This window comes from Callorhinchus milii, unplaced genomic scaffold (assembly GCF_018977255.1).
Source record: "Callorhinchus milii isolate IMCB2004 unplaced genomic scaffold, IMCB_Cmil_1.0 Scaffold21, whole genome shotgun sequence".
NCBI lineage: Eukaryota > Metazoa > Chordata > Chondrichthyes > Chimaeriformes > Callorhinchidae > Callorhinchus > Callorhinchus milii.
In genome coordinates, this window is record NW_024704762.1 from 9,371,578 (window position 1) to 9,392,035 (window position 20,458).

The window sequence follows — 20,458 nt, forward strand, 5'->3', positions numbered from 1 at the left end:
CCCCATCTTCAGGTCGCGCCTGAAGACCTTCCTCTTCGACCGGTGCCTATGGTCTTCTTGCCACAACCCCCACCCCGCCCCACCCACCACCTTGAATCGGGGTCGCGCTCCCCACACTGTCAAGCGCTCTGGGACCCCAACCGGCGTGAGAGACGCTATATACATGCAAGTTGTTGTTGCAGCAGCGCCTTATCACGTGGTTGAGACGTCTCAAAGCGCTTCACAGGATGTACTGTGAAGTTTAGTGATTGTGTCTTGTGGGCGAAACGCGAATGGCTCGATGTTTTGATGGGAAGACAGGCATCCTGGAAATACAAAATAATGTGGGCAGTAGCGTCTCCTTTACCCCAACGCTACCTCATTGATGATCAATTGATCGCATGTGATGCTGTAAGAGAAACCTCCAGAGCATAACTCAATACAGTGTGTGTGTGTGGGGAGTCGAGTGTAAAGACCGAAGCGTGAGGATGTATGTATAACGCAGCCCATGTGGTCGAAAAAAAAGTGTCAATGTCTTTAAGAGAAAACATGAGTGAGAAGGGAATAGAGAGGTGTAGGAGTGAAGGCATGGACTAGTTGGGCCAATTGGGCTGTGTGTGCCAAATCATTTGCCATCAAAGACTGTAGAGGTATCAGTTTGTTTTTGTGTCTGCCCCTTCTTGCACCAAAGCTTTCACGTATGATTTTTATTATCCAGATTTACACTGAACTTCATTTCCTACGACGCATACACAGAAAAAAAAACATTTTAAGATATTTATTTTAGACATCATCCCCGTCAAATTTGCGTTGAAAAAAAACATCACAGAGTTCAGAAATAGGTTTCATTATTTATAAGACAACACCCACTCCAGTACATGCAGCTGTCAATGAGAACGTGTCCCAAACCAACGGGGTCTCGTCAGTTCAGGGGGTGGAATAAGGTAATGTATGTACCTAAGGTCTCCCAGTCCCCTCTCCCTCAGTGAGATAGATGTGTATGTGCTGGCTGTAATCTTTTAATTCCTTCCTCCTTACTGGGTTTTATGTTCGTGAACAAGGGTAGAGCTGGTTTGTGAATGGTAGGGGGAAGGGAGAGGGAGTGCGGGAATAAGGAGAAACATCTGTGAAGAACTCTAGTGACTGCAGTTTTAAGATCGTCTCAGAGTCTTGACCTCTATGGGGCAGAGGATATTTGAAGGAGACTTGTCCGGCAGTACTATACATTGGACCTTGAAAATGGAAGGTAAACATGTCACCAAAATACACACAACCATAGATCCCAGAAATGGTGTGTGTGAGTGTGTGTTGGGAGGGGAGACTTGTTAAAAACTGTATTTAATGTCTTTATGAAATTGGAAGATTAGGATTTCACTTTACCTACTGAGGTTTCAAAAGAAACACAATTTTTTTTACCCCCCCGTGATACAAGATTATGCATAACTTACCTCTATAAATATTATACAATCATCGTATTATTTACAGTCTTTAAGACTCTATTGCACATTTCAGAAGTTATTTTACAACTCCCATCTCCCTCTGAAAGAACATTTCAATAGTGGTGTCGCACTCCCAGGCTCCATTTCGAAGTTCATTAAGAACCTCCTACTCTGCTGGTCACTCTGGATGTGCGTTCAGTAGTAACAAGATGTTAGGTTCCCAAATTGGCCTGCAAGTTAATGACCCCCCCCCCCCCCCCCACCCGCCCCTTCCCACAGATCCTCCACAAGTTTTGGAATTCCAAAAGAATTCCCAGCCGTTCCTTGGTCTGTAAACTTCTCTTTATGACTCAAGTGCAGTCGGTCAACTGCAAACTTGACAGAGTCCCTTGTGTCCGACTGATCACTCACCACTTGCACCATTAAAACAATAGATAACATGAAGGCTTCTCTCCGTTATACAGGGGGAATAATGTCTCAAAACACAGAATAATACAGGCTTGGGTGCGTAACATTCCAGGATAAAGCACAAACTGGTGTTAGACACAGAATAACATGCAGGCTGGAGTGTATTACAAACATGATAACAAACAGGCTAGAGTGTATTGTACACAGGATAAGGCTCAGGCAAGAAGGAATATATTACACAGAGTACTGCACAGGGTCAGAAACAGGCCACGATGCACTTCATGCAAAGATATGCAGCTCTCTCGCTATTTTTCCTTCCATTGTTTCTAGTGTTATGCCACAACTCCCAGCTTGATACTGTGGGACATGATTAGTCAACACATGGGGATTTATTTAGAATAAAAGTTAAAATAAAATAATAATAATTTGGTCACTCATTCCACAACTGTTTGTGAGACACTGCTGTGTGCAATTAGCTTCTGTGTTTTGCCCACAAAATATAGTCATTTCACTTTACAGGATATTCTGTGAAGCGCTTTGAGAAGTCTCGAAGACATGATAAGGCGCTGTATCCAATGCAAGTATTATTATTATTATTTCAGCAATTAGTGCAAGGGGAATATTCACTTTACAATATAATCTGTGAACCACTTTGAGACATCTCGAAGATGATATGTCAAATACAAGAATTATTGTTATTAGATCTTCTAAACCATTAGATCTAATTTGCAGTATTTCTTAACAGGATTCCTTAAATAATGAATCCGCGTTGCGCAAATGCCATCCCCACGTAGTTTACTTCTGCTCGACGGGAGATCTAACAGGATAAGGAACGCCATTCGGAAATACCGCAAATGAGACCCTAATATTGTGAGGATAAAACAGGATCTTTTATTACTCAGAACCTTGGCAGTTAAAATAAAACAACTCAGAGAGAGTCTGTTTGGTAAATAGGCACTGGCCGAAAGGCACCTCTCTCAGTCTGTGCTGGATTAGGTTACGGATCAGCCAGGTAGTGGGTAGAAAAACGGTCGGTCATTCCTTTTTCTCCTTGGGACCTCCTTCAACAGAGGGCAGACCTGACCCTCAAAACAGCAGCTGGATGGGCACTCGTGTGAGCAACAGAAGACATGTCCTAACGATCTGTCAGAGAAGTCGAAAGGTCGACAGAAAGTACAATGAAACCGTGGGAAACAGCTGTACAGTTGTCGGAAGACATGTGTGACGGAATAAGACCTGCCTTTGCGGCTGCAAAGTATTTCACCTGCGCCTTGTCTTGTTTTTGCGACTTTTCCAAAATTTAAAATAAAAAAAACCATTAAATTTACCCTAAACGGGTCAGAAAAGGCGAGTAATTCACAATTAAATGGTGTTCTCGTCTGAGTCAGGGGTCAATTGGCTGAACTACCTAAGACATTTAAAAAAGAGACAGGGTGGGTGAGTGAGAGAATCTGCCACAGAAACTAGAAGGATTGGAGAGACAGGGTGAGGGTGTGGGAGATGCTTAGCGCAAGCAGGGAATGGGAGACCTTGTGACTTTGGGATTGAGCAAGTGAGCAAGAAAGCCGAGGGAGGGAAAAAAATATTAAGAAGGGAGTGTCTCATGTGAAAGTTGCGACAGAATGGGCAGAATGGGGGCAGGGAAGTGTGAAAGGAAGACCAAACGAAAGACAGAGAGAGAGAGAAGCAGAGCATGAGAGTGTGAATAACACCGTGAGGCTGTGGTGGTGTGGTTCGGAGAAAGAGAGGGGGGGGGGAGGGAGGATGTGAGAGGAACGGGGAGCGTCTGGAGGCTGACGAGATTCGGGCCAGCCGATACAATTTGGGATTCACTGCCAGTGCTAAGCAGTGCTTAGAAAAACATGGCATTTTGAGATTTGGTGGAGTCTTATTAGACAACCAGGCCGAGCCCTCTCTGATAATCCCAGCACAAAACGCACAAGGCTAAATCCCTCGTCCATTTATTGCTCAGCGCTCCTCCCGCCCAGACGTTGCCGCCTTCATATTATTTGCCGGCGACAATTGCTCGCTCGTTGACTGGGATTGGGGTCTCCGTCAAGTCAAGTCAAGTCAAGTCAATAACACAGCATACTGCTCCCTCTCGTGGCCAAACTCTTATCCTCCCCTTTAGTGTGTCCTGTGAAGCGCTTTGAGACGTTTCAACGACGTGATAAGGCGCTGCATCAAATGCAAGTATTATTGTTATTGTTGCCCACCCACCAACCCCCACTCCCTCCCCCCCCCCCCCCCCCCCCCCCCCCACACACACACAGAGTCTACCGCTGTGTGAACGTCTGAGGCAGAACGAGTGGGGCGCAGGCTACCCCAGCGAAGGACTCGGGGAAGTGCAGGTCCCTCTCCCACTCGTCGGCCTCCACGTTGTACACCTGCACGATGCTGGTCACGTTGTTCAGGTGCCAGTTGTAGCCGCCCACCACGTAGATCCTGCCTCCCAGGGCGCAGCACCCGGCCTCCGACTGTCCGGCCCTCATGGGGCAGACACTGGTCCATTGGTCGGTCTCGGGCAGGTAGTACTCGGTGTGCAGGACGTCAAAGCAGCGGTCAGCGTGGTCCATCCGCCCGCCCAGCGAGTAGACCCGGCCCTTGGCACTGGCCATGCAGTGGAGCACCCTGGGCTCGTTCATGGGGCTCTTACATTGCCAGACGTCGTCCCCGGGGAGGTAGCAGTACAGAGCCCGCTTGTCCTCGGCCGTCACCCCGTAGCCCCCCGACAGGTACAGCCTGCCCCCTAGCGGGGTGGAGGCGTGACCCCAGGTGCGCCTGAGCAACGGCCTGACTTGGCTCCACTCGTCCCGACCGGGGCTGTAACACTCGACCGAGGCCAAGCTGCCCGTGCGGTTGCGTCCCCCGGTGGCGTAGAGCCGCCCTTGCACTGCGTCCAACTGGAACTGTATCCGGGCCTCGTTCAGGGGCCGGAGTCGCAGCCACTGGTTGAGGTGAGGGTCGTAGCGGGAGCAGGAGTCCACCGCGCCCTCCCCGCTCCGGTACTGCAGCCTCTGCCCGCCCGTGACGTACACAAAGTTGTCCAGCACGGCCACGCAAACGTGGCTGCAGCTGGTCTCCATGGGCGGAAGCTCCCGGAACTGGCGAGAGGAGGAGGAGGAACAGGAGGAGGTGGTGTCGACAGTCAAGGCGAAGATCCTCCCGCTCACCGCCCGGTCGTTGTCGGTGTACGGCGTCCCGCCGAAGGCCGCAAGCGACACCGTGTCCGAGCGGATGCCGGTGCGCGGCGACTGCAGCTGATGTTGGCGGAACGGGAGGAGCCGGTAGTTGAAGGCCTCGAGGAGGTAGCGACGGCAGGCGCCGTCCTCCACCATCACCGGCACCGACTGCACGCCGTCCACCAGCTCGGCCGGCGACATCAGCGGGAAGCGGATGTGCCCCAGGAGCGGTCCGGCACTGTCCCGCCGCGAGGAGTCGTGCTGCAGCCAGCGCACCGCCGCCCGGAACAGGTTGATCTCCCCGCAGTTCTTGAGCTGGTTGCTGCGCAGGAAGAAGATCAGCCGCTCCAGAGGTAGGTGCAGGAAGTCCTCCTGCTCGGAGATCTGCAGAAAATGGGCGAAGGTGAAGGAGTCCACGGACTCCTTGAGCGAGGCCAGGCTGAAGGTGGTGGCCATCTGCCCGATGTTCAGGCAGGTCTCCACACTCATGGCCGACTTGAGGAACTCCTGGCACAGCTCCACTACCGGCTCCATCTGCAGGAAGACCGCGGCGCCCAGCACGTCCTGGATACAGTCCAGGTCCAACGTCACCTCCGCGCTGTAGGCGAAGTCCACGATGCGCTTCAGGCCCTTGGCAGACAGGCCCTTCAGCTCGATCACGTCCTGGCTCGCTTCCCGCATCCCCCCCGTGAACATCGCGCTACGGAGAGATGACATGGTGAGGAGGAGAGAGAGAGAGAGAGAGAGAAAAAAAAACAATCAAAACAGGCCGAGTGAGGAGGCGATGATATAAAAACAAAAGGCTGGACAAACCCAGGTGTGACCGGCTGCCGCGATTGCCCACAAGTGCACAGTCAGTCACTACACTCGACACAGCCGTGTGTGTCAGCTACATGGTCAGAAGTCCGTCCCGCAGATGAGACATTAAACCGAGGTCTTGTCTGCCTGTTCAGTAAAGATCATGGTGGTATTGTGTCCAAAACAAAATCCCCCAATAAAATTGATCGCTCACTCCATGGAAGTTTGCGGGCTGCCCCTGTGCACAAACTGGCTGGCGCAATTCGCTCACAAAATACACAGTCACTCCACTTTAAAGTATATTGCATGAAGCCCTTTGAGACGGACGTATCGAAGACGTGATAAGATGCTGTATTAAATGCAAGGATTATTATTATTATTATTATGTGAAGCACATTATTGAGCACCGTGTCAAAAACAAGCGAGGATTAATTTTACGTTTAGTTTTTGTTGACCAGCTGGTGATGGTTAAGAATTCAGCCTAGAATGAGGTGGGGGGCGTGGGGAGGGGATGTGGGGAGGTAGGGGGGAGGTGGTGGGAGACCTGATTTCCAGGAGCCATAGTTTGCCAATCGGTAGCACAAGAAGTAAACCTTGAAGCAAAGCAGAGGCGGCTCTAGAGCAGAAAGCGGGCAGCCTGTGCACCCGCTCCCGAGGACAGAGACTCACCGGAAGTAATCACTGCAGGCGGCCAGAGTGGCCTTGTGGACAGGGAAGGGCTCATTGTTGACCATCAGAACGACGTCCAGCAGCTGTCCCTGTGCTCGGAGCGCGGCCAGGCCGCGGAGGAGAGCGGCGCTGTGACCCGGGGCAGAGAACGTGCATCTCAGGCCACCGTTCTTATCAGCCATACTGTGAGGAGACAACACCAACACTGTTAACAGCGTGCGGGCCGGGTCTTCGGGAGGTGGACATTTTACAGAAGCCAGAATGTTCACCTTCTTGGGTCACCTTTTTCCTCACACACCCCAACCCCCTGCCTCACGCCCACCCCCCCCCCCCCACCCCCTCAAAAAAAAAATACCTCCTTGATGTTCTCCACTCCTCTCCTGGCTTACAGCGGTCAATGTTCTCCAGGGTCAGTAATATTTGATTGGGGACAGAAAAAAAAAACTTCCTGTAGCGGTAATAAATAATAATCCTTGAACTAGCACCGTTGAAATGACTCAAGAGAGTATTGGTGAAGTGTAGTGACTGTGTAAATCTGCACGCGACGCGATGCCCTATCCAGCAGCCACGGAGCGGAAGGAAGACCAATTTTGTCCGGAGGATTGTTGATCAGGAAGAGTTTTCTTTTAGGAAGTAAAATTAGGGGATACGGTCGCACACGGTAGTTTGGGGCAATTGTGCGGGCGACCGCCAGGAAGGCGGAAGGCGAACCGGATGGACCTTAGGTGGACCTTGGTCTTTCCTCGTCCAATATTTCCCTATGTTCTTCCGACACTTGGGAGGAACTCCCGTCTCCTTTCCCGAGAGCTTCTTGGCATCGTTTGAGGTTGAGCTAAACCGGCAGAGACGGAGCTCGGGGTCATCCTCGTCTCATCCGAAGTGACGATGAATTTCGTGCCGTAAAACCTCTCCCGAAACCACAAGTCGCCAACCGCCCCCACCCCCCCCCCACCCCCCACCCACCCTCACCCACAGGGACACAACCTGTCACACAACAACCCCCACCCTCCACCCACCCACACACGCACACAGGGACACAATCTGTCACACAACAACCCCCACCCCCCACCCACCCACCCACAGGGACACAACCTGTCACACAACAACCCCCACCCCCCACCCACCCACACACGCACACAGGGACACAATCTGTCACACAACAACCCCCACCCCACTCACCCACCCACCCACACCCACAGGGACACAACCTGTCACACAACAACCCCCACCCCCCACCCCCCCACACACGCACACAGGGACACAACCTGTCACACAACAACCCCCACCCCCCACCCACCCACACACGCACACAGGGACACAACCTGTCACACAACAACCCCCACCCCCACCACCCCCACACACGCACACAGGGACACAACCTGTCACACAACAACCCCCACCCCCACCCACCCACCCACACCCACAGGGACACAACCTGTCACACAACAACCCCCCACCCCCCACACACACACACAGGGATACGACGTGTCACACAACAGTACACCACACAAACCAACCCACCCCTCCCCACAGGGGCACAGCCATCGTCACATAACACCTCCCCACCCCCTCAGGGACACAACCTGTCACACAGCTCGGGCCGGTGGGGGTGGGGGGGGGGGGGTGAGGGTGGTGGTTGTGTGACGGGTTGTGTCCCTGTGGGGGGTTGGGGTGGGGGCGGTGTCCGCTCGCTTCGGGCCTACGCCGCCTCCGAGGCCTCGGTGTAGCCTGGGAGCCGCGGCCGCTCTGGGCGCCGCTGTGGCCGGGACAGCGCGGCCTGTGAGCCCCCGGGGCTGAGCCGCGGCTGGAGCCCGAGCCCCGGGGCCTCCCCCCCCTCCCCCCGGCCCTGCCCCCCGGCCCCGGGTTACCTGCTCCTCGGCCCGGGCCCGGACCCCAACTCCCCGCCGTCAGACTCCGCCATCTTCCTGACACCCGCCCCACCCCCACAGGGACACAGCCCGTCACACCACCCCCACCCCCACAGGGACACAGCCCGTCACACCACCCCCACCCCCACAGGGACACAGCCGTCACACCACCCCCACCCCACCCCCCACAGGGACACAGCCCGTCACACCACCCCCCACCCCCACAGGGACACAGCCCGTCACACCACCCGCCCCACCCCCACAGGGACACAACCTGTCACACCACCCGCCCACCCCCCAGGACACAACCTGTCACACCACCCCCCACCCCCACAGGGACACAGCCTGTCACACCACCCCCCACCCCCACAGGGACACAACCCGTCACACCACCCCACCCCACCCCCACAGGGACACAGCCGTCACACCACCCCCACCCCCACAGGGACACAGCCCGTCACACAACCAACCATCCCCACCCCCCACAGGGACACAGCCTGTCACACCACAACCCCCCACCCCCACAGGGACACAACCGGTCACACCACCCCCACCCCCCACAGGGACACAACCCGTCACACAAACACCATCCCCACCCCCCACAGGGACACAACCCGTCACACAAACACAATCCCCACCCCCCACCGGGACACAATCCGTCACACCACCCCCACCCCCCACAGGGACACAGCCTGTCACACCACAACCCCCCACCCCCACAGGGACACAACCCGTCACACAACCACCACCCCCACAGGGACACAACCCGTCACACAAACACCATCCCCACGCCCCACAGGGACACAGCCTGTCACACCACCCCCACCCCCCACAGGGACACAACCCGTCACACAAACACCATCCCCACCCCCCACAGGGACACAACCCGTCACACCACCCCCCACAGGGTCACAACCCATCACACCACCCCCCCCACCCCCCACAGGGACACAACCCGTCACACAACCACCATCCCCACCCCCACAGGGACACAGCCAGTCACACCTCCATCCCCACCCCCACAGGGACACAGCCTGTCACACAACCAACCAACCCCACCCCCCCCAGGGACACAGCCTGTCACACAACCACCCCCACCCCCGCAGGGACACAACCTGTCACACAATATCCCCACCCCCAGGGGCACAATCTCTCTTACACATTAACACCCCAACCTGTCAAACAACAACCCTCTCTCATACCCCCCACCACGACATGGACACAACCTGCTACACAACAACCCCCCACCCCCCCCCCCCCCCCCCCACCCCCACACACACAGGACGGCACTCTCTCGCCCCTAAACCAGAAGGACATGGATTCAGTCCCCAAGTGTCCAGACTTGGAATCACGTGGTCTAAGCCGGGGCGGTCCAACTGGCGGCCCGCGGGCCGCATCCGGCCCCCGGGCCGATTTCGTCCACTCACACCCTCGCCCTCCCCACTCCCCGCCATCTGTGTCATCTGTCCCACCCGCTCCTTCCTTGACCCGCATCTGACAGGGCAGCCGGCCCTCGGCGGCCAAAAGGGTTGACTGAGCTGGCGTCGCGAGGGGGACGTCAACGTGGGCCGATTGGCTGCCGGGTTTCGCCCACAAAGGTGCGATAAGCCGCTGAAACCAAATGCGAGGGTCGTCATTATTTTGTAAGCGCAGCCGGTCGGGGGTCTCCCGAACCGGAGCCGACTGCCGGGACGAGGGAGGGAGGGAGGGAGGGAAAGAGACCCCCCGACCCTCAACCCAATCGTGTCGGGAGGCGCGCGGGGAGCAGGCTTTGCGTCACGCCGGCCGGAGAAAAAAACATGGGACCGCCCCGGATATTTTTTTTTAACGGGCGGACAGTGAGTTTGCAAGTTAGCAGAACTCCGGAGCTGCCTCACACTGTGACCGGGAGACACGCGGCGGAGAAAAAGGGAAGTGAGCGTTGAGTGTCGCAAACCCTTTCCTGCTTGCTAACCCCCCCCCCCACTTCCCCACGCCCCCCCCCCCCCCCTCCACCACAACCCTCCCCCCCACCTCACCCCCTCCCACCCTCCACTCCTCCTCCCCACCCCCTGCCGCACCCTGTCCATAAAAATCAACTGATCGGTCTTAGTTCGCCCACAGCGTCGCAGCTGATTCCCCGACCAGGGACCGCGGAGAGAGAGAGAGGCAGAGAGAGAGAGACAGAGAGAGACAGAGAGAGGAGCAGTCGGTGGTGAGGTGCCCTCAACGAGCCTCAGGTAAGCGATGGCTCTTCCGACGTCCATAACAACGTAAGAATTCGCTAAGCGGCGGAAGACTGAGGTCCATCTGGTTCGCCTCCGTCCACCGTCCCGGCAGTGCCCCCCCCCACCCCCCTTTCCCCCCCCCACCCCCTTTCCCCCCCCCTCTCCCCAACCTGTACACTCACTGCGGCGTTCCCCGGGATATTATTTCCCAGCGGAAATCTATTCAGTTTCGTCCTTGAAACCAATGACGCCTTTCGCTGCCGCCGAGGGACTCTGTTCCATACGTTCGCTGCCCGCTCACTGAAGTAGCGTTGCCGTAGATTTGTTCTGAATTTAACCACCCCATCCCCATCCCCACCCCCACCCCACCCTCATCCCCACCCCCACCCCCACCCCCCACCCCACTTCAATCGCAGACCGTTTCCTCTCGTTCTACTGTTCAGTGCAAGATAAAACAGCTTAGCGTGTCTTAAGCGTGAACCATTCCCCTTCCGTGAAACCAACTCTTGTTTAAAACCAACTTTTATTTCGAGCGCGCAGAAAGGTCTGAGCCGATGCATTTTGGGGGGGGGGGGGGGAAAGGAAGAGGGGAGACAGAGGGAATATACGTTAAACGGTAATAATAATAATCCTTACATTTTGACATACAGCGCCTTTCACCTCAGGAAGACGTCTCAAAGCGCTTCGCGGGACACACCGTAAAGTGGAGCCGCCGTATTTTTCAGGCAAAAGGCTGCGCTCAGTTTGCGCCCAGCAACGTCCCTCAAACTTACTTAGGGAAGACTGGGGTTTGAACCCATAACAAATACAATTTGTAAGTCATATCAACCTCCCTACGTGTGGGAAGACAACCATGGAAGTCTCCCCAAATCCCAAACCCTTCTCGTCCTGGCTTCAAGACCTTCTTAACGTTGTCTTTTTGAGGTTGGGTCACGGCGGGACATTGCTGTTAGCCCACAAAGCCACACACACCGTCACTCCACTTTACAGTAAAAATCCTACAAAGCGCTTCGAGATGTCCTCCCGACGTGAAAGGTGTTATATCAAAAGTAAGGATTATTAATAATAATACTACTAATAATAAATATCTCTGCGACCGATCCTCCAGTCAGCACCCTCAATCCTTCTTTCCTCTCGCTCTGCTCATTGCTCCCCGTCACCTGCGTGAAGCACTTTGAGATGTTAACCCATGCGAAAGGGGCTGTTTGGGTGACGAGTTGGTCGTTTGAGGTTCTGTCGGTTGAGGTTCTGCTGCCGTTTGCTTTGAGCAAAATGCAGAACTGGTCTGCAAACTGCGTTCGTTAGAGGAGGAAGAGAAGAGGAGACGGGGGGGGGGGGTGAGGGGTGGGGTGGGGTGGTAGAAAAAGAAAGGGAGACAGAGAGAGCGAGCAGAGGAAGTTGGCAAGAGAGATGGTTCTTTTCTCTAGAGGCCTCAAATTCCTCATGGACCCATTTAAAGTCGCCATTAAAGTTGAAGATTGCGCACAAGCGTCCTTAAATTTTAATTGTAGCCTGGAAGCCAACCGGGTGGAATGAGGGTTGTGGTCGAGAAGGGGGGGCAGGACAGTAAGAAAGCATTGAAGAGTTTTTTAAATTATTGGTTATTTATTTATTTATTATTAATCAATTGGCGGATTTCTTTCCTGGGGGTAATAATCCCTCCAAAAGATAAATAAATAATAATTTGATCACTCAATCCACGACTGTTTGTGGGACACTGCTGCCGCGTTTCGCCCACAAAATGGGCCAAGATACAGTCACTCCACTTTACAGTATATCCTTCAAGGCCAATCTCAAGACCCTCCTCGTCAATCGTACCTTCGGTCGCCCTCCCACCTCTCTGCCTTCCCTCACTCTTACCCCACCCCTACCCCATGCTCGGGTCCTGACCCCTGACCGTCCAGCGCCTTGGGACGTCCTCCCGACGTGAAAGGCACTCTATAAATGTAATTTTGTTGTTCTCGCGAAATGCTTTGAGAAGTCTCAACGACATTATAAGGCGCTGTGTCAAATCAAATACAAGGATTATTATTAGTAGCAGTAGTAGTAGTCAGTGATCGAAAGGCTAAGATCAGGTCTCTGTTCGCCACAAACCTTTGGAAACACCCACTTTTTCTGTTCCTTCCGCAGCAATGTGGCCGTTACTGGTCTTGTTCTTTGTGCTGCCTTTGGAGATCACCCCAAGCTTGACATGCAACACAACAGTGACGGTGGACGCGAAAAACATGGTTAAGTGCCCTCTGGAGTGTCTGAACTTTTACGAGACTTTCATGAAAAAAAGAACTTATCTCTCGGCGTCAAACTGTAACATTTCCAAAGTGGTTGCCCTTAGCACCTTCTCGTCCCTGTTGCGTCTGGATCTCTCCAATAACAAAATCAAAGAACTCCCTCAGGACTTTCTCACGCATTTCCCAGCGCTCCAGGACCTCAACTTAGTTGGGAACCCATTGGAGAGTCTTCCCACCATGAGATGCAACATGACCGAAATCAAATATAACTGCTCTTGTGCGCTGGTGAAGGACATGCTGAAGCACTGCCTGAAGACAATCGGCCACGAATTATCTTTCTGTTATAACGGCAGTAATCAGACACTCATCAAAGATTACTCCAAGGCCTCGTGTGGTACTTCTCTGCTGCCGGTCTTCATTGGAGTCCCCCTGGCTCTCATCGCCCTCCTGTTGGGGGTGGGGACATATTTCTTGGTCAGGTTCTACCGTTCCAAACAGGGTTCCGTGCAGACCTCGCCCCCTGGGAATAAGCGTCAGTCTGTCTCCTCCGCCGACCCCGGGCAGCAGCGCTACGTGAGCACGGAGAACTGGAAGGACGGGGCATCGGGGTCAGGGTCAGGGGAAGCGTTCCCCGCTGCTTCCCCCGGGGACTACGAGAACGTGCTGATCGGGGAGATGGGCCCAGTGAGCGGGAAGGAGTTCAGGTAATCAATAAGCCTCACGTCGCCGAAACGGCTCAAAGTGCTTCATGGGTTATTCTGTAAGGTGGAGTGACTGTGTATTTTGTGGGCACAAACGGGGCGGCCAGTGACACACAGCGAGTGTCCCACCATCCGGTGGGCCAAGTGTAGTGACTGTGTATCTGTAGGCGAACCGCAAGGCAGGCCGGTTTGCGCACACCACAAACAGCATGGACTGATTTGACTTTAACGATCCTCGCACTGAGGAACAACAATAATAACAACAAAATTACATTCATAGAGCGCCTTTTACATCAGGAGAACAACCCAAGGCGCTGGACAGTCAGGGAACAGGACCCGAGCATGGGGGAGGGGTTGGGTAGGGGGGAGGAAAGGCAGAGAGAGGTGGGAGGGTGACCGAAGGCACGATCAAAGAAGAGGGTCTTGAAACCGGCCTTAAAGGAGGCGAGGGAGGAAGCGAGGCGAAGTGACCATGGGATGGAGTTCCAGAGCGTAGGGGCAGAGAGGCTGAAAGCCCGGCCACCGATGGTAGGGCGGGTCGGGCGGGAGACATGGCCAGAGCCCGCTGAATGGAGGGAGCGGGCAGGTTGGTAGGGAGTCAGCAGGTCAGAGAGGTAGGATGGCCTCAAATTCGACCCTCTGAGGGATGGGGAGCCTGCAGAGTGGAGGAAGATGGGAACATAGGAAGGGGGAGGAGGCCATTTAGCCCCTCGAGCCTGTTTCGCCATCCCCGTTGTCTCTCTCTCTCTCTCTCTCTCCCCCCATCTGGGTGTTAAACTCCGCCGCGGTTAAGCGCTCCGAGACTCTTTGCCCTGCGTGAAAGGCGCTGTGTGAGGCGTGAGCTGTTGTGGTTTCTCTTTCGACGTGAGGATTGTTCTCCACAGGAGGCAGGTGACTCCCGACGACACCTATTACCTGGAGAGCGATGTTCCGGGCTCGGACATTTACCTGAACGAACAGCCGATTTACCTGAACTACAGCGGACCCTCAGAGACCCCAGAGGATGACGTTTACATCATCCCCGACAAGTAAAAGCAGCGAATGCATGGGTTGGAGGATCGCGGCGACCTTAAAGGGAAGACCCTCACCGATACCATCACCAACCTACTCCGGGCAACGGACTGTGACGGAGGTGACACCGTTGCTCGTGTCCACGAGAAAAAGAGTTCCAGAATTTCAAATGTCAATTAATAATGACAATAATAATCCCTGCATTTGACACAGCGCCTCAAAACGTCTTCGAGACATCTCCAAGAGCTTCACGGAATACACTGTAAAGTGTAGTGACTGTGTACTTTGTTGGTAAGATTGTGTTAGCGTCAGCAACTTGACTCAGATTGTCAGAAGCCATGAAATTAATTCTCTTCAGAATTCTTAAATGCCGCCTTCATTCGGAACACCTTTTCTTTGCAAGAACTGCAGCAACTTCAACAACACGGCGCTCCTTTCACCCCCACCCACCTGAGCTCTCCCCACCCCTCAGTCGGCCGAGACTGTGAGCTCAAAGTTCCCAATTTATTTTAGGTCTCAAAGCCACATCCTTTGAGGGCTTAAGCTGACACCTTAACCACTAGAGGATGGTTTATGTGTGCAACTGGTTGGCCAGGCAGGTGGTTAGGTTAGGGTGATGGGGGGAGAGGTTAACAGAGCTTTCAAGAGGGAACTAGGCCAAGGTCTCTTGTGAAGAGAATTGAGGGACATTAATAAATAATAATAATACTTATCCTTGCATTTGGTACAGTGCCTTTCACATCGAGAGGACATCTCAAAGCGCTTCACAGCATTAAGTATAAAGTGTAGTGACCGTGTGTTTTTGTAGGTGAACGTATATGTAAGATACAGCGAGAAAAACAACAACAACTGGCATTCATTTAGCGCCCCTCGTGCAGGCTCGCGCCTCAGAGCGTGCCTCAGACACTTTCTGTGAAATAATAATAATAATGATATTGTATAAGAATAATGCTTGCATTTGATTCAGTGCCGTTGCCATGTCGTTGAGACGTCTCAACGCGCTTCACAGAATATATTGTAAAGTAAAGTGTAGTGACTGTGTATTTTGTGGGCGTGAAGTGCTTCGGATTTGTGTTTTTTTCCCCTGTATTCTTTTTCAACAAAAAGTTACGCTTTGTATTAAAGTCAAATTTCGGTTACAGTTACTTCGTTGTAAAAGGGTTTTGCAAATAGCACGGTTTGCTTTTGTGTCTTTTTATCGCTTCGAGGTTACTAAAACAGGAAGTTTGCCGTTGCAAAGCAATTCATCCCTCATGAGGCAGAATGAACAGGAACTGTACAGTTATACACACACACACACACACACTGACCCTTACTTGCGGGGGAGTTAAGCTGAGTCTCTTTGTAGCCGGACTTGCTCCAAGGTGACGTGTTTAGCAACGGAATGTCAGAGTCGAGCTGAATCGCCCTCTGTGACGGTCCCTCGTCCGGTTCCTGAGCCAGGAAGGTCCGCGGTAGTCGAGGACACCTCTGATGACTGTACAGCCCAGTCTGGCTCATCCGCAGGCCTTGGATACGGGTACACCTTCGTACCCGTTTCCCCACCCTCTGTCACTGAACTCATCCTATCCCTAAAACCAACCACCTGCTCCCTTGACCCCATCCCCACTCCACTCCTTATCTCCCAGCTCCATTTTCTTGTCCCACACATCACTGACATCATAAACCTGTCCCTCTCCTCTGGCTCTGTCCCCATTCCATTAAAAACTGCCATCATCACGCCCACCCTGAAAAAACCCTCCCTTGATGCGTCGCAGCTATCAAGCTACCGGCCCATCTCCAACCTCCCCTTTCTCTCCAAAGTCTTGGAAAGAGTTGTCGCCTCCCAACTGCGCTCTTTCCTCTCCACCCATTCTCTTTTTGAACCCCTTCAGTCAGGTTTCCGTGCTGCTCATAGCACAGAAACTGCCCTGGTCAAGGTCACCAATGATATCCTGACCATCTGTGACCAGGGCTCCCTCTGTCTCCTCGTCCTCCTCGACCTATCGGCAGCATTCGATACGGTCGACCACACTATCCTACTCCACCGCTTGTCCTCCCACCTCAACCTTCAAGGCACTGTCCTTGAATGGTTTAGGTCGTACCTTTCTCACCGTCTTCACTTCGTCTCAACGAATGGCTTCTCCTCCACCCCCCGTACTGTCTCATGTGGTGTCCCTCAGGGCTCTGTCCTCGGTCCCCTCCTCTTCACCCTCTATATGCTCCCCCTTGGTGACATCATCCGCAAACATGGGGTTAACTTCCACATGTATGCGGATGACACCCAACTCTACCTTTCCTCCTCTACTCTCAACTCCACGACCACCGATGTCCTGACAGCCTGCCTGTCCGACATCGAGTCCTGGACGAGAGACAACTTTCTTCAGCTCAACGTGCAAAAAACCGAGGCCCTCCTGATTGGCTCACGTCAGCGCCTCCGCACCTCAGGCGCTGACACCATCAGCATCCAAGGCTGCACTCTCCACCTCTCAAAGCCAGTCAGGAACCTCGGCGTTTTGTTCGACCCTGAGCTGTCCTTTCTCCCTCACATCCGCACCACAACTGGCACCGCCTTCCATCACCTCCGGAATATCGCCAGATTACGGCACTACCTCACCCCTCACGCTGCTGAAACCCTGGTTCACGCCTTTGTCACCTCAAGGCTGGACTATGGGAACTCTCTCCTCGCCGGCCTTCCCGCCACCTCCCTCCACAAGCTGCAGGTCATTCAGAACTCTGCAGCTCGTGTACTGTCCCGCACCAGGCTTCGGGACCACATCACTCCCACCCTCGCTCGCCTCCACTGGCTCCCCATCCCCCAGAGGATTGATTTCAAGATCCTCATCCTCACCTACAAGGCCATTCACGGCCTTGCTCCCTCCTACCTCTCCAACCTACTATCCCCCTACCTACCTGCCCGTACCCTCCGTTCCTCTGGCTCCGGTCTGCTCCACGTCCCCCGCCCCAACCGCCCTACTATCGGTGGTCGGGCCTTCAGCCTCTCAGCCCCGAGGCTCTGGAACTCCATCCCCCAGTGCCTTCGCCTTGCTTCCTCCCTTTCCTCCTTCAAGGCCGGTCTCAAAACCTTTCTCTTTGACCGTGCCTTCAGCTCCCCTCTCGACTCTCTTCCTCCTCCTCGCTCCCTCCCTTCCCTCCCCTCACCCTGACCATTTCCCCCTCCTCTCTCCCTCCCTTCCCTCCCCTCACCCTGACCATTTCCCCCCTGCTCGGGTCATGACCCAACTGTGCAGCGCCTTGGGACGTCCTCCTGACGTGAAAGGCGCTCTATAAATGGAATCTTGTTGTTGTTGTGTTGTTGTTGTTGGATGGGCAGACCAGTCACCGCGGGCAAGGAATCCTCCCACTCAGCTCCCGTTAACCCTGCAAGTCAAAACCCTTAACGGGTAGGGTGGTCCGAGCGAGACAGACAGCAGGAAAGCTGGCCAGACAGCGGTATCAATGGCAAGCTATGTGGTTTTAGCTGGTTAGATTCCAACAGTTACCCCAACGCACACTCTGGGCTCCCCCCAAGCCTTGGCTCTTGCCAACCTGCGCCTAATACTTTCTGGAATTAGGTAAGCAGGATACGTCCCTCCAGGAAGAGAGAGAGAGAGAGAGAGAAAGAGCATTCCATTCCCACAATCTATCTCTGAGATTTCCATGTGTCAGTTTGGTTTGGAGGTCTCTTAAGCAACAGTGATGGGCTTCCGCATGTGTCAGGACAGTTACGGGGGGAGGGGGTGTGGTGGCGGGGAACGAATAAAAGTTTGGGAAGCAACAATGCAGTCAACAAGTCCCCTTTGTGAGGTTACTGCCTTGAGCCAAACCTTTTGTGTAGGACATTAGCAGACTGTTCTAACACTCACCTTAAAAGTGGAAGTTTTAACAGAGAACTAAACAAGTGTGTCTCCCACAAACTCAGCCACCCACTGAGTTACGCTGAAACATTTCGAACCGTTTCACAGTTAAGCACTGTGTGTGCCTTTATTTGTTCTTCACTGGTGGGCGTAAACCGCCAATTTTCCAAATTAAGAACTCTCTGTCGGTTCTTAAAGTTTAAGACCAAATTTTAGGTCTAACGGTGTCTAAGACAGGGTGGAATTTCACAACTCAAATAATAACCACAACTTAACACAGCGCGCACACACACACACACACGTCTTCAGGCGTCTCTGAGCAAAAATAACTCTAGTGGCCAAAACCCTTTGAGAAAGAGAGAGACAGAGAGAGAAAGGGAGTCTTCGCTGTTGGGCAATGGTACGGAATGACACCAAATTGCCTAAGCGACAGATTCAGGCTAACTCACTCGACAGCCGTTTATGGGAAAGGAAAAGGGGAAGGGGCCAGCCCACCTCAATGTGCGGAGAAACAGACGGAAAGGAAGTTGAGTGAACATCAGAAAGTGAGTGCGAGAGTGCGAGCATCATCCTGCCTTTACTCAGAAACCGTGCGCTGCAATCACGCTTTCCTCTTTCTAAAGCGTGGCATTTATAATGAGAAGAAACTTTTGTTTGCAGAAGCTATTTTTCGGCTTGCATCTCCCTCCGCAAACCCTTCCCTTATCCCACGTTTCCCTTATTCCATGCTCCATCTCCCCTCGAAACCGACCTCTCACCCCAACACAAGCACCAGTCTCCGTCATCTGTCGCTGTCTCTGTAAAGTGTACCGACTGCATTTGCGAAAATAATAATAATAATATTATCCTTCCCTCCGATAGCATTAGCCTAATCGCATCTTCACAGAATATATTGTAAAGTGGATGGACTGTGTGTTTTTGGGTGAAACACGGCAGTCAATTGCTCACAGCAGTGTCCCACAAACAGTCACAGAAGTGACCAATTGTTTTGTAGTTGGAGGGATTGTTAGCCCCGCAAAAGCAATCCATCAATCGACTAACAACCGGGTTCCTACTACTGCGACGTAAACAGAGGTGTGTTGATTAAGGAAACTTGCCTAAGGTTTCGTCCCGCCTGTGAATCGAAGCTGGGTCCTCTCGCTTGTGGGGCGAGAGCTCTAACCACTACACTATGGGATATTTTAATCCCCTGTTCCTAATTCACAACAACGACGACTTGCATTTAGATAGCGCCCCTCGCGCAGGGTAGCGTCCCAAAGCGCAGAAGCTGTGAGTCACAGCCCTCCCCCGGTCTGAGATCAGCCAATTTAGCCCAACCCGGGAATTCAACCCGGGACTTTCCCTGTCAGTGTGGGTAACAGGAAGATGACAAGAATACTGAGTGAGCGAAACGAAATGGTCTGAAGCAGCATTTTTCACCCTCGGTTCCTGGCCCTGACTCTTGTTTCTCGACCAACTACTTATAGCCTGAGGCCCCATAAAGACCCCAAACCCTCGCCTTGAACAGGCAGCGCTGAAGTCACGAGCAAATACACCGGCCAACGAGGGTGAAATAGAGCTGAAACATAATAATAATCCTTGCATTTGAGATGGCGCCTTACCGTGTCTGCGAGACGCCTCAAAGCGCCTCACAGGATTTACCGTAAAGCGCAGTGACTGTGCATTTTTGTGGACGAAAGCGCTTCGCGAGGTTTTACCCTGAATTGCAGTGACTGTGTTTCGCGGGCGAATGTGGCAGCTCATTAGCCCCCATTTGCGCATAGCAACATCCCCGCAACACAGCCACCGCAGAGCGTGAAGTTTCGCCCAGAAAATTTACAGCGGTATCCGGTTGAAGCGCCTTGAAACTTCCAACGACATGGTAAGGCGCTCCTATCAAATGCAACGATTATATATTAATGATGGAAATTCCCAGGTACTGGAATGGAATGCACTCTCTCTCCCTCTCCCCAAGAGGGATGTATTCTGGTTACTGAAACCCGGACTGCGTTAGGCTCGAGCTGCCAACAGCCCAAAGCCTCTCTCTCGCTCTCTTCGTCTATGCCTTCACTTCGCCCCCTCTTTCCCCCTTTTCAGGTCGCGCCCCGATGACCTTCCCCTTCGACCGTGCTTACTGTCACCTCCATCCCTCC

General features: G+C 53.5%; 2 protein-coding genes across 3 annotated transcripts; one reads left to right on the top strand and one right to left on the bottom strand.

Moving 5' to 3' along the window:
* Positions 1-4,102: 4,102 nt before the first annotated feature.
* klhl26 (kelch-like family member 26) lies at positions 4,103-8,416 on the bottom strand. Its single transcript, XM_042342685.1, has 3 exons — positions 8,344-8,416; positions 6,476-6,658; positions 4,103-5,708 (listed from the first exon to the last, which is right to left on the bottom strand). The coding sequence occupies exons 1-3, from the start codon at positions 8,394-8,396 to the stop codon at positions 4,103-4,105; spliced, it is 1,842 nt and encodes a 613-aa protein (XP_042198619.1). The 5' UTR covers positions 8,397-8,416.
* Positions 8,417-9,784: 1,368 nt separating this feature from the next.
* LOC103182061 lies at positions 9,785-15,665 on the top strand. Of its 2 annotated transcripts, XM_042342736.1 has the most exons (4): positions 9,785-9,941; positions 10,447-10,562; positions 12,681-13,482; positions 14,364-15,665. In XM_042342736.1, the coding sequence occupies exons 3-4, from the start codon at positions 12,683-12,685 to the stop codon at positions 14,509-14,511; spliced, it is 948 nt and encodes a 315-aa protein (XP_042198670.1). In that variant the 5' UTR covers positions 9,785-9,941; positions 10,447-10,562; positions 12,681-12,682; the 3' UTR covers positions 14,512-15,665. The 2 variants fall into 2 exon arrangements, with proteins under 2 accessions (XP_042198670.1, XP_042198671.1); XM_042342737.1 differs by lacking the exon at positions 9,785-9,941 and having other exon boundaries at positions 10,428-10,562.
* Positions 15,666-20,458: the final 4,793 nt, after the last annotated feature.

What these genes read in the sequence shown, in the direction of transcription:
- klhl26 (XM_042342685.1), bottom strand. Translation starts at nt 8,396, where the DNA reads ATGGCGGAGTCTGACGGCGGGGAGTTGGGGTCCGGGCCCGGGCCGAGG. An exon ending in GGGCCCGGGCCGAGGAGCAG is followed by an intron (nt 6,659 to 8,343) that starts GTAACCCGGGGC and finishes GTCTCCTCACAG; the next exon opens with TATGGCTGATAAGAACGGTG. An exon ending in GCCTGCAGTGATTACTTCCG is followed by an intron (nt 5,709 to 6,475) that starts GTGAGTCTCTGT and finishes ATCTCTCCGTAG; the next exon opens with CGCGATGTTCACGGGGGGGA.
- LOC103182061 (XM_042342736.1), top strand. Translation starts at nt 12,683, where the DNA reads ATGTGGCCGTTACTGGTCTTGTTCTTTGTGCTGCCTTTGGAGATCACC. An exon ending in GTGAGCGGGAAGGAGTTCAG is followed by an intron (nt 13,483 to 14,363) that starts GTAATCAATAAG and finishes TGTTCTCCACAG; the next exon opens with GAGGCAGGTGACTCCCGACG.